This window comes from Merops nubicus, unplaced genomic scaffold (assembly GCF_000691845.1).
Source record: "Merops nubicus isolate BGI_N331 unplaced genomic scaffold, ASM69184v1 scaffold9488, whole genome shotgun sequence".
Lineage (NCBI taxonomy): Eukaryota > Metazoa > Chordata > Aves > Coraciiformes > Meropidae > Merops > Merops nubicus.
Window position 1 is genome coordinate 32004 of NW_008626519.1, and position 13769 is coordinate 45772.

The following is a 13769-nucleotide window of genomic DNA, read 5'->3' on the forward strand; positions in this document are numbered from 1 at the left end:
TAGCAGTTGTCCTTAAAACAACAGATCTCAGCATATATTTTATTATTTGAAATTTGCATATACTTCAGAAAAAATGCACTTTTAGTATTCACACACATGAAATATACTGAAAAGAATTATAAAGCATATTTTTTTTCTAATAGAAGAAGGTAAACAGGCATGTGCTCTGGTATGTTACCTTTAATTTCATTTTTATGTGCAGTACATCTGCAACAAGTATTCTGTATGTTTTTGATCTAAGAACTATCTTAATGTTGCATAAACATAAAGGAACTTGTATTAATACAAATTATTCATCAATGGGTTACTAAAGAGCTAGCTAGAAATAAAAATGCACCTATATTTGAGTAATAGAAGTAGTAAGTATAGCATTAGTAGAAAATCAAAGCTTAAAATAAGGAATAATATCTACAACTTAATCTCCTGAAGGGCTGATGGCATAACAGTTAATGATCCTGACCCTCCTGCCTTCAGTTTACCTGTTGCAGTTGTTAGAAGGTATGTGTGGATGGTTTGGGGTTTCTTGGGGGGGAGGGGTTTTTTTGTCTTTTTTATAGTTAACTTTGCTTCTTTCCATTCCCTGTCCTTCCTGAAGTGTGGAGCTGGAAGAATGAAAGGAAACATTTAATGTTAAATCCAAAATTTTTTCTTCAAGTCTTTGTTCTCTGAAAAAGAGTTATGAAAGCTTTATCTGCAAATTGAAAAGCTTGCACCACTGGAGAATTTAGTGAAAACAACAACAAAAAACCTTTTTGTTTTAGGTATCATCTCCCAGTCAAGATCACTGCTCATCATGTTGTTAGCCCTAATACCATTGTGGTGCCGTTGTCTTCTGAGTGCTTGGCCATGAAACCTGTGTCAGATATGCTTAAGATGGCTTGGAATCTATCATGGTACCATGGGATTGAAAAACTACTGCAACTGGTAAACTATGAAAAGGAAACAGAAATGTGAGCCATTTTATCTTGATTTTATATCTCAATATATTTCAGTTAAATTTGTGTTCCATCAAGTTTAAATAGGTTTTCAACTTTAAAGAGCTGTTCAAGTTTTTCTGCTTTGACAGTGCTGTCTTTTGAAATGCAAAGGATCACATCCCAAGAGACTGTAGATATGTTGTTACAGCTAATGTTTTACCTAAATTTCATTTATACATGAAGTCTAGAAATTTATCCAACTGTTATTGATGGTCAGATTAATTTCAAACACTTTTAAATGGGCTCTGTGGCTGTTTTTCTTGTAGTCATTATGGACTTTTTTAGGGAGCTGACTTTCCCCATTGTGGTTTCATGACTTTTTATCTTTCTTTCCTTGGGGATTTAAATTTCAAATAATTATCCTTTTTAATGGTAATGCTATGAATTATGGTAGTTAATGAAGAAAATTCCCTTTGCATCCTTTGGTTAACTCTTAATTAAGCATAATTTCTCTCTTTGATACTGTTTTGTATACAGAAATCAAGATGGTAGAAGATTCTTGATTTAATAAAATAGAAATAATTGTGTCTGTATCTCTGTCCATCTTGACATTTTTCAGTTTTTGCTTGTGTTCTTTGAGGGGTCCTACAAGTTTTGTTATTAAACAGTGTGGTTCTGAGCCATTTTAAACTTTGCACTTCTTGATAAATCATTTTCATTTTGAGTTCCCCTCAGGCAAAACCAAAGGAATCTCTATAAAGAAAACAGGAAAATAGTACAGTCCAAGTGGCCAACATTTACAAGACCATGGAGGAAAAGTTCCTTACAAACAATGTGCTTAGTACCTTCCCAGTAACTTTTTGAGAGGTGCCATTTTTCCAAAGAACCCAAACAGCTCTGGATTTCAATATGATGGGGTTGTGTGTTAATGTTGCAGGTTTTGTGGGGTTTTTTTTTGGGGGGTGGGGCTGTATGAGAGTGGCAGAGGAGGAGAAAAGTTTAGATAATGGCAATAGATTTTTAAGGCAGTTTGTTTTGTCCTGTCATTTGAACTGAGAATTGAAGGAGTCAGCACTCACTGAAATAGTTTCTAAAGATACTGTCTATTAATCATTTTTTCTCTAATACCCTTTCAGATTTTCAGACTCACTAAGATTATCCTCAGAAGACATTCTTATACTCAAGATAACTCACACAAACTATGGACTGCAGGAGTGTCTTAACTCAATTGTTCAGGCAGCATCCCACAGAGATGTTAGGGCTGCTCTCACTAGGCTTAGTTTTTATGTTCTGAATGACAGACTTGCATTAAAATGCAGTTCTGGGTCTCGTGGAACTTTGAAGAGCTCTGTGTGGCAAAAAGCAATAAGCAGGTAAGCATATTGACTGCACAAATGCATTAAAAGTTATGATGCTTAAATTCTAAATTTCTTAGTTTTCATATTTTAGATTTATGGAATTGATTGTCCATGAGCCTTTGATTCTGAAAACAAGATTCTATTTATTTATGAATTTGTTGTTCCCTATGTCCACTGGAGGTACAACATAGCAGGGCAGAAACAATCTAGGAGGTTCCTGGAGAGCATCATTCCTCATCCAGGTGACAGAGAATCCAACAAGGAGAGGATCTGCTGGGCCTCATGCTCACAAACAAGCAAGGGCTTGTTAGGGGTGTGAAGGTCTATAGCAGCTTTGGCTGTAGTGACCGTGAGGTGGTAGAGTTCAGGTTCCTGAGAGGAGGAAGCAGGGCAAAAAATAAGATTACAGCACTAGGTTTCAGGAGAGAAAAATTTGACCTCTTCAAGGATCCTCTTTGGTAATGCTCGATGGGATCAGGCCCCCAAGGGAAGAGAGGCCCAGGAAAGCTGGATAATAGTCAGTGATTGCTGACTCTGAGCCCAGGACTGGTCCATCCCATCAAGCAGGAAGATGGGTAAAAATGCCAGGAGGCCTGCATGGATGAACAAGGAGCTCCTGGCAAAAATGAAAGACAAAAAGAAAGCCTGCAGAGAGTGGAAGTAGGGACAGGTAACTTGGGAGGAATATTTAGACATTGCTTGACCTTGAAGAGGTGCAGTTAGGAAAGCTGAAAACACATCTGGAATTGCATCTGGTGAGGGACGTCAAACACTACAAGAAGGGTTTCTAGAATTACATAGGTGACAAAAAGGCTAGGGAAAAAATGAGCTTGCTACTGAATGGGGCAGGGACCCCAATGACATAGGACATGGAAAAGGCTGAGGTCCTGAATGCCCTCTTCACCCCATCTTTACTAGCAAGACTGGCCTTCAGGAATCCCAGGGCCTAGAGACCAGGGGAAAGTCTGGAACAAGAAGGACATATCATTGGAGGAAGAGGATCAGTTTAGGGAATAGATAAGGAAACTGGAGATATAGAAGTGGTTTGAAGTCTCCTTGGAAGGTAGTAGCTAGCAGAGTGCCCCAGAGATCAATGTTCAGTCCAGTCCTGTTCAACATCTTCACTAATGATTGGGATGATAGGACAGAATGCACCCTCAGTGTTGTCATGTTAAAAAACTGGGAGGAGTGGCTGATTTGCCAGGGCCATGCTGCCATCCAGAGAGACCTCAGTAGACTGACAAAAACCTCATGTAGTAGGAGGTGCAAACTCCTGCACTTGAGTAGGAACAACCCCATGGAACATGATATGCTGCAGGTCACCAAGCTGGAAGGCAGAGTGCCAGAAAAGGACGTGGGTATCCTGGTGGACACCAAGCTGAACATGGCACAGCAATGTACATTTGCAGCAGAGAAGGCTAATGGCATCCTGGACTGCATTAGGAGTGTTAGCAGCTGGCTGAGGCAGGTGATCCTTCATCTCTAGTCTGTACTGGTGAGGCCTCATCTGGAGTGCTGGGACTGGTTCCAGTTTCCTCAGCACGGGGGGGACAGGGACACACTGGAGAGAGTCCAATGAAGCACCACAAAGAGGATGAAAAACAAGCATCTGTCTGATGAGGAAGCCTGAAAAGGCTGGGACTGGTTAGTCTGGAGGAGAGAAGCCTCAGAGTGGGGATGTTACCAGTGTGTCCAAGCACCTGAGGAGAGGGTATGAAGAAGGTGGAATTGAGCTTTTTTCAGTGGTGGCCAGAGAAGGATCAGAGGTGATGGGCACAAACTGAAACACAGGAGGGTCCCTCTTAAACATTAGGAAACAGTGAGGGTGACTGAGCACTGGCACAGGTTGCACAGAGAGCTTGTGGAGTCTCCATCCTTGGAGGTACTTAAATGCCACCTGGGCATGGTCCTGAGCAACTGGCTCCAGCTGTCCCTGCCCGAGCAGGGGCATTGGACCAGGTGACCTCCACAGTGTCTTCCAACCTCAATGGGTATGTGACTTTGTCATTTACAGACACACAACTAACAACAAAGGAGGATACTGTTTTTTAAATAAGGATTATTCTAAATAAGGGTTATTTAAAATGCATAGATAGACTTTGATATTATTATTGATTGGTAGTATTTAATGGCTAATTAACTTATTTCTTGTCTATGACCCTATTCAGATATTTCTACCTTTCACTGTATGCAAGTCCATGTTTACTAAAAGTAAATACTTTTTAACTTACATAACAATTTTATATTGTAATAATACTACACAATGAATGCATAATACTGCTAATAATTTAACATAGTCAATATTTTATGTATAAGTATTTAAATATATTTAATCCATGTGTAATAGAAATATAATTCCTTATTTGATATATGTAATTCTACATATTTACTCTAAATAATTCCATGTTTGCAGGTGACTTCAGGCTTTTTAGGCTGAGATCTTAAGCTCTATTTTAATGTGCTACAAGTGTTTTTGTTTGCATTGCAGATTTCTGCAAGTGCTTCCAGCTTCTGTGGAGGATGAGAAGCTTTTAGTAGACGTCCTAAGATTTTTGAATAAATTACTTCGAGAGCAGAAATCAAGCCTGGAGTCAGACCATCTAAAGTGGATCTTGAAATCGTTGCTTAAAAATGTAAGAGTGTACCTATGAAGTTCTCTGGAGACTGTAAGAAATGATGGAACTGTGAACTGCTTGGCTGGTTTGGTTCTGCTGAGCTCCTGAAGGAAAATGACTTCTGTTACTGCAAGAGCTGCTGCTTTTTGCTTTTGGTATTAACATCTGCTGCTCTGTGGCTAGCCCTCAGTTCTAGGGCTTGGGGAAGTTAACTTTGAAGAGGAGTAAATTTCCTTGTAGGAATTGTTTCTCTAAACTCAAATATTGTATTTGTCAGAAGCAAACATCTGCCTGTGTGTGCCTTGCTCTGGTGCAGTTACCTGTGGCAGCAGGGTTCTGTAGAGCCAACTATACCTGGCTATGCTCTATGCAGAGCTCCTTTTCTACATGTAACTATATATATTTATATGGTTAACTGTGTGCATACATATACAGCTCTGTAAGGTATGCTTAGCCACATAACTACATAAATAACACCTATGTAACTTAAAGGATGGGGTGTCATCCAGGAACCATCTGTTTGGCATCATCTGCCTCACATTAAGAATAAGAATTGAAAGTCAGGACAGTTTTTTTCCTTGCAGTGTTTCTGTCACTTAAGTTTGGATTTTAAATGGTGATGATATGACCAACTAAAATATTTTTATAAGCATGAGGAAGGTGTTACATGAGCATGCATTTTAGTTGCTGTAGTTAAAATATGTGTATAATGTTGTACTAATGTAATTCTTTTTTCTTTTCAGTTTTTCTAGACTCCTGTGCTTTGTTTGACTAGAATGGCTTTTTCAGTATTGTTCATTTAAGATGTCTAAATATAAAAACAAACAGAAAATGAACATCATAAAGCAGTATAAACCAATCTCTATTATATCTGTCAAAATATAACAATTCAGTCTTACTATATGAAAAGGATATTTAAATGCCAAGGGTAAAGGTGATGGCTGCAGTCTTGGAAGTTTGCAAAGCTCTGTTCTACACAAAGCAAGAATTTTTCTCATTTTAAAATACAATCTAAACATTTATAAAAAATGCTGGTAGACTTCAATTAATGAACAGAATTCAAGTACTTCAATTTATATGGCTAAGTAGGAAGCCTATAAAATTTAGTAAGTATGGCACATTCACTGTAATAATACAAAATTTTTATCTCAAATGATTTCCAGTCTTTCAAGCAACTGAGCCATACAAGATACAAGCTGAGCTAATATTTCCATTATGTGTTTTCTGGGTTTTGTGATCTATTTTTTTTTTTATTGCAGGTGATTGCTGTATATAACTTTGACTTTTCTTTCATGCTTCAAAGTACACTGTGTCACAGCTTAATGCCACAACATTTTAAAGGTCCTAACAGTAGATTCTTTTATGGTGTTTAGTAGTGGATTCAAGTAATTGGTAATTATAGAAATTTCCTTATTGTGCTTTTTTACAGGAGTACTTAGTAAAACGATCATGGAATTTGTGATTTATAATGTGTGTGATTTGCAAGATCTCAACATTAAAAATGGCTTTAGTGTGGGTATTAAATTTGGATTTAAACAATGTGTTCCATGACTGTATTTTTGTTCTTTTCTTGTAGATGCCAAAATCCCTTTTGGGCCTCCTGGTGCGAGCAGAATCCCAGGTGCAGGACGGAGTGGATGAAACCCAGAGTGCTGTCAGGCAGCAGCTGGATAAAGAACTAATTCATCTTTTTAACACGTTGTTATTTTGTTCCATGTCAGTGACTGACAGGTACAGTGTAAACAGACCTGCCCCTGTAATTCTGTAATGCCTGCTGCTGCCATACCCAGCTCAGCCAGGATTTGAATAGACTTACATCACAATCCTTTTAAACTGGAAGAATGGAACATGCTCCATTTGAAGATCATCATGAGATAAATAGGCCTTTTCACATAAAATTAGGAAATTACCTGGGAAACTTGGAAGAGTAGGTACTAGTAGTCACTTTTCAGCAACTGGTAATTAAACTTATTGCAGGGAGAAGATGGGCTGTTTTCTTTTTCAGTGCTGGAAATTTGCACAAGCAAATGATAACCTGGTTGATTTTGTAGCATTTATATATAGCAAAGTAAAACATTGAAATATTTGAAGTATCAACAAATGTTTATTTTCATTGAACTCCTTTTTAGCCTAATACAATATACCAGTGCACAGTAGTGATTATTTAGGATAGCTACTTCCAGAATGACATTTTAAGCTTTTTATGTGAACCAAGTAAACACAGAAAAGAATATCTAATAGTCTTTTTTTCTTAGAGTTTCTAATAAAACATCTTCCCACACTAAATCTCCAAGTACAAGTGTATTCTAAGAGGTACTAAAATTGCAGCTTAAGATAATATTTGCTTATTTAAGTGCCACAACATAACAGTAAAGATACTTTTGAAATGTAACCTTCATTTTTCCTACACAGTCATTTTCTAATAATTTTGACAGCTGGAAAAGGGAGGATTACAGAAAAAAAGAGGAGTGTGAGATATAACTAACAAGGATTTCTGTCTACCTGATTTCTAGATTGATGGTATTTGGCAGGATATATTTTAAAACTTGTCTTTTGAACCAGAATAAACATACATGTAGCTACTGAACTTTGTAACTCTCCTTGTTATATTATCCATTGTCTTCAATCTCTTGCCCTTTATTTAAGATATTCCTTAGAGTTATATCTAATTTGTCCTGTTTTGGGCAAGCAGCCTTGTTATAATCAGATGCAATATTACACTTTTAGAACCTGGGTGAAGCTATAAATGTAAAATTTAATTTAATTTCATGTTACTCTATGCATAAGGCAATAGTAAGGACTCAGGCTAACTGTAAGAAGAATGAGGCATTGGCCTCTTGTGAAATGATCCATTACAATAGCTTCATATTGATTTGTTTTGGTGGGTTTTTTTGTCTTTTTACAATTAAACCAGAGAGGGCTTGGAACTTGCTGGCTCTTTCAGAACTGAGCTGGCTCTGAAGCTGTTACAGTGCTTAAGGCTAACAGATGCACCACATTTTTATGGCCTCCCTTCACTGGAGAGGACGCTGCGAGGGATGGTTCACGTTACTGCACTCCCAGCCTGGAGTACCTACTCTGCTGCACTTGAACCTGCCAACATCTGTAAGAAATATTTAACAGGTCTCCTTGAGGTAAGTAGCTCATAACTTAGTTTTTGGTTTGAATGCTTGTAAAGAACCTTGTAACTAATGACACTGTAATTTTTATGATGTGCTTTTGGTGAATATTGTCACTAAGAATAGCTGTGGGAAAGATGCTTTTTAAGCATCTAAGTAAATAGCAAGAATATGGAGACTAGATTGAGTGGTATGTATCTGTGCTTGTGATGAAAAGTTGTACTGTGTGTGCCTTCATCCCATATTTAAGAGGCAATATAAAGTGACTAGTTCAAGCAAGGAGAAAAATAGATATGTGATTTGTTTTTTATAACTGAAACTCTATGAGGAAATCAGAGATCTTTTCCCACAGGCAGAATCCATGTGTGAAAGGAGGTCTAGGGGAACAGTAACTTCTTCTGCAGGTTATTAACATCAGGAAAGCAGAGAAGAGGGAATTCAAGAGGCTGCAGTTGTTGGGAAGCCAAAATTTCATTCTTGTTTTCAGCATCGTTATTTACTCGGTCCATGGATGAGATAAGCAATTAGTTTTTGCTCCTAAAATTACATCTTTTGAAAGCTCCACTTTTGTTAAAACTGTAGGAAAAGCATAGACCTGGCTTTCTGATTGTTTTATTAGTGTTCAGTAAGTTAGGTATATTTACAAGTTTTCTTTTGTTTCAAATATAAAAATCTATTTGTTGCATTGGTAGAGGCCTGAAGAAGTCTTAAAGTAGTTTTAATTCCTTTGTGGGTCTGAATTATATAAAGAGCAACCAATAAGTGTCAGGAAAAACTTTTACACAGATAATAATCATATTTGTGATGGAAAAAAAAAATACAATATTTGTGGGGAAAGTCTTAACTTGCCAAGATTTCTTGAGAAGAAATAAATATTTTAAAGTTACTTGACTTTTGCAGTTTGAAATCTGGACTAAAGGCATTATAGATGTTATCAAATGAAAGATTATTAGTATACAGAATCATAATAGATGTTACAGAATGGAATCAACTGATAATACATAAGCCAAATGTGCAGAAGAACTATGCAGTATTACTTAATCTAAATATGAAAGTAAATGTTGGCTCCTTTTTGGAGGGAGGTGGGGAAAAAGGTTTTGAAAGAAATTTTTGTAGACTGGAACACCAAAAGAAAGAACAGCAGCAAAAATGGTGAGGCTATGCTTAAAGGAGACAAATACATACAGAAATAGAAGTCTTAATATTATAATTGTTTTAAAAAAATATTTAGGGCATGTTCTGTTGAAAGCAACATGCTTTTTATTTTAGCATGTATGGTTAGGTATTTGGTCAGAGACGGTTTATTTTATGTTATGATCCAGTGACCTTTATATCTATTCCTTAGAATTTGATACAGAAAGCTGATATTTTTATTCCAATTCAAACAACAGTAAAAGATATAAATGACCCTTTTTCTTGAACACAGAATTTTGAAAAGAAATTATATTTTTAATTCCAAGCACAGCATAAAAACTGTGCAATAAATGGACTGTTTCTATCAAAAACAAATTTCTGGGTTTCTATTGAACTTTGTGCTTATTATCCTCCACTGTATTTGTGATGCAAAAAAGCAAATAAAACCCATTGAACTTGAGAGGTTTACCCATATAGGAAACCATAGCATGACTGAATGACTCAGATTCTTCAAATTCAGCTAAAAATCTACCATCTTTTCATGAGTTTAAAATACGATCTAGTAGTGTGTAGGAGAGTTAGTACCCTACTTGTGTACTGCTTACACTAAAGCTACCATGGATTTTCCCCCCACTCTTAGGTCATCTCATCGTTTTATGTTGAATGGGGAGGAAATGCCATGTCCTTCATGGGAAAAGGTGTGACAAAAAGCACAGTTCTTTGCTTACTTCACTTATCACATGAAATGATGGCTCAAGCCAAGGATCCGGTGAGTGCATTGCAGTTGTCATTTGTGAGGGCTGTGCACAGATGTATTTTAACTGCTGAAGTTAATAGAATTTCATATGTAACAGGGGAAGATGTCTTAAATTGCAACAGACAGTAAAAAACAACAACATGGATATCTGTGCTAAGAGATGTGTATCTCTTGTTGATATCTGTGATAGCCACAAGTGAAAGTCTTCCAATATGATCAAGTACATATGTGATTAGAAATAGTTGTATGCCTGCTTCTCCAAATTCCAGGTGTCTGTTTTCAGTTCTGTACCCCTTCTTCACAGTATTAAGTGCTGACAAAGTTTATTCAAATTGCAGGGGGACAAAAATACACTGCAGGAAGACTGCAGCCTACAAAAACTTAGATCACAAATGCATGGATGAAGGAGTGGAATATTTTTATATCAGGCTCATAGAATAATGTTTATAGTAGCACAATGATCAGTGGTGGTTTCTTGTGGCTGTAAATCATAAGCAGTACAACAGTGTTATTGTCTAGACTGTACTAAGAACTGTTAATGTTAAAAAAATTTTTAATCCTGGCCATTGCTCACTGTTGTGTGATTTAGTGTCAAACCTTATGGAAAAAGAAATACAAATTTGGCCTTCTTGCAAGCACTGTTATACAAAAGCTACATTGCATAATTCATTTTTTTCAAAAACAACAACAAAAAATTTAATGCTAACTTAATGCACAGTCTAATGACTTCTGATTAAAACTTGTTAAAGGAAGCTGTTTTTTGGCTCATTAGCAGTATTATGAACCAATGTGATTGTTCATTATAAGAAGAGCCAAACTGTTAAGTCAGACCTAAGATCCTTCAGCTCATACTGATGGACAGAAGCTGCAGATATTTGCAATACATCAAAAGTTGAGTGCATACTTGGGGTGTACCAGAATTGCTGCAATGGTTTGTTTTGGTCTTGCTTTGCTGACCTATATTTTGTATGTGAATGTCTTCCCTCCCCAAATTCAAAGACTGTAAAATGTTGTGCTTTTTGTAATTAATATTGTGTGTATTGAGAAGATCCATGCCAAATATGCTGCTCCAAATGAAACATCAGTCCAGTGTGTAAAAAATAAACAGGACTGAGGTGGTCAGAAGACACATACATAAAATTTTAGGTATCGTGATTCATTATGAGGTTAATGCATTGTTTGTGCAGTGCCATGGTTTAAACAGACCACTTTGCAGCTATGGGGATTTTTAACCTGAACTGAAGAAGTTAATTTCCTAAATCAAGTATGATTTCATGGAATCTGCAGCTAAGTAGTATGTGGAAGTCTGCGTGACTTAAGTCACATGGCAGGTGCATGAAGAAAATCAATGAATTATGATCAAAGAAATAATTGCATGTTCTTGTTTGGTAGTTTTCTGCACATGTACAGTATAAGGGAGAAAGATAGCATTAATAATAAGTAAAAATAAGAAAGGTAAGGTGTAAATTTTGAACAGAGAGAATTATCCAAAATATTTAATCTCTCTTTAACACTGCTGTCCTAATTCTATGAAAAAGACACAAATGTAATTTTTATTCAGTGGGTGCAGTCAGCAGTTAAATATGTGTCTAGAGACAGAATCAAAATCTTTTTCCTGGAATATCAGTCTTGTGTGCATTTAAAGTGTTCTGGTATGTAGTTGGTAGCTCAGGCTGTTAGTAGGCTGGCATGGCATTGAAAGACTTTTAAAATAATTTATTTATTTTCCATTTTCTAATCAGCCATGGATATCTCTTTGGTCTTTGCCTTACGATAACAGTGAAGAACAAGTTGCTTCTCAGCTAGGTCTGGCATGGCTGGTTCCTTTGTGGGTAGATAGAGACCCTGAGGTTAGTTAATACAATGTTGATATCTTATTTTGACCCTTCAATATTAGCAAAATTTTTGTTTCATTAATTTATTTATTACTGAAGGTACTGTTTTGTATTGTTTAAAATGTTGCAGGCTGTATCCTGTATAAATAACAGTAACAGTACAGTTAGGGAGAATGCTTCTGTATAAACATTTGAGAAATCCTTCCCTACATCTTCTGTTTTCTGTGCTTTCACTAGTCACTCATGATCCATAGGCAGTTCTCACTGACACTGCTGTTACTTAGCTCCAAAGCAGAAATATTTACATGAACTACGAATTTAGAGCAAATGTATTTGATGCAAATCTTTTAAATTATGTGAGCTTGCTAAATAGAACTTTTTCTGAGTGGTAAAATGCCAAGAATATTGAAGACTATGTTAGTATTTTTAAGTATTCATAAATCTGTTTTATTAATTATTTTTCCATACACATAGTTGTGATTAGGAGTACAGGGCTTGAGAAATATAGGAAAAGAGGTTGTTAATTTTTAAATGATTCACTTAAGCTCCAGATCCAGTTGATATGATTTCATGTTTAAAAACATGTTGCTAATTACTATAGGATATATCACTTTGTGTTGTGCTTGTATGTACTAGGTCAGATTTACAGCACTTGGAATAGGATCAGCTCTTACATCTCTCAAAATGGGATGTATTGCTCTAGCAGAAAGTTGCCAGAACATTTCAGGAGGGCTGTGGGGAACAGTGATAAATATTCTTCTGGACCAGTCTGAATGCAGCATGGTGCGCAGGGAGGTACGTTTCTTGTGTCCTTCTGTGGGCTTAGATTGTCAAGGGTTTTTTTCATTAAGGAGAAAAGATATTTTTTTAATTTTTTCTTTATTCTCTATATCTATTTGTTGATGTTGCACAACACCTACTGCTTTATAAGTTAAATACTGCCCAATTAAAAGGAATGTTTAGCTTCTTATGTAGAACTACTCAAGAAGCAACAAATACAGATGACTAGGGTGAAAGCAGAAATGGTCTAAACAATACAAGTAAATGCATAAAAACTCCTAAGGCTTACTCAGGCAGACAAATAGGCTGCTAAAGCATAACAGATTAGCCCAGATTTTAATTGCTGTTTTGTTCCATTTGTGAACACTTTGGTATGAAGTTGGCACCTGCTCTGTAGTAAATATCTCTTCACAGCAGATGTGAAGTAATTTAACTTACCTAGGTACTAATGTTTATTTGTGAGAACTGGAAATTCATACTCTGGTAGAACAGAACACAGAACTATATAATACTATATTTAAACTGAGTACACATGTTTTGAACTTTCTGTGACCTAGTTATAATGAGTGAGTTTCTTCCCAGCTCTGTTGCTCAATTAATTACATATTCCAAAGTAATATTTTGAATATATTTGTGCAAAATGCTTTTGAGAACATATGCTTCATTCTTTTATTTAACTTCCAAATCGTTTCAGTAGTCTCATAAAAGCCGAATTATTGAGGAAAGATTGACAAAATATGAGAAAAGCAATTTCAATCCACCCACATTTACCCATGATATGTGTGTAATACATTAGAAAAACACTCATGCCATTTATTTAGAAAGGAAAATACTTGAAATGCATCTCTATCCCAATGTATTCCCCACATTTTTCCAATAATTTTATAATAATTAAAAAACACATGAGTACAACAGAGTGAAGGTTCATAGTCAGTTATCCACATTTTCCTGCTTAGACATTTTTTCCAGTACTCCTTGTTAATTACTTCTAATGTGTTGGTTTTTAGTTTGGGTTATTTTTTGGGGTCTTTTTTTCTTTGAACTGTGATGGCTAGGTGGCAATATTGATGCTTTCATTTCTTTCAGGCTGCTTTTATTCTACAAAATCTCCTTGTGATTCCATTTCCTACAGAAGACATGAAAGATTATCTTTGGCAAGTGAGTGACTATTGCATTTGATGAGAAAGGTCATAGTGTCACAGAGAGACATTATTTGATATAAAAAGTTATGTTGGTATACCTGTAAAATATAAA

At 36.1% G+C, this 13769-nt stretch overlaps 1 protein-coding gene across 1 annotated transcript in view; it reads left to right on the forward strand.

Moving 5' to 3' along the window:
• The window catches only part of RTTN (rotatin), a gene marked incomplete at its 5' end in the record, with an annotated part of 78034 nt that overhangs the window by 31468 nt on the left and 32797 nt on the right, over window positions 1–13769 (forward strand). The window contains 10 exons of the mRNA XM_008946041.1: window positions 430–498; window positions 762–950; window positions 2054–2290; window positions 4764–4908; window positions 6467–6621; window positions 7805–8024; window positions 9784–9912; window positions 11643–11750; window positions 12372–12530; window positions 13602–13673. Of these exons, the coding sequence (XP_008944289.1) occupies window positions 430–498; window positions 762–950; window positions 2054–2290; window positions 4764–4908; window positions 6467–6621; window positions 7805–8024; window positions 9784–9912; window positions 11643–11750; window positions 12372–12530; window positions 13602–13673 (1483 nt within the window). The remainder of the gene's footprint in view (window positions 1–429; window positions 499–761; window positions 951–2053; window positions 2291–4763; window positions 4909–6466; window positions 6622–7804; window positions 8025–9783; window positions 9913–11642; window positions 11751–12371; window positions 12531–13601; window positions 13674–13769) is intronic.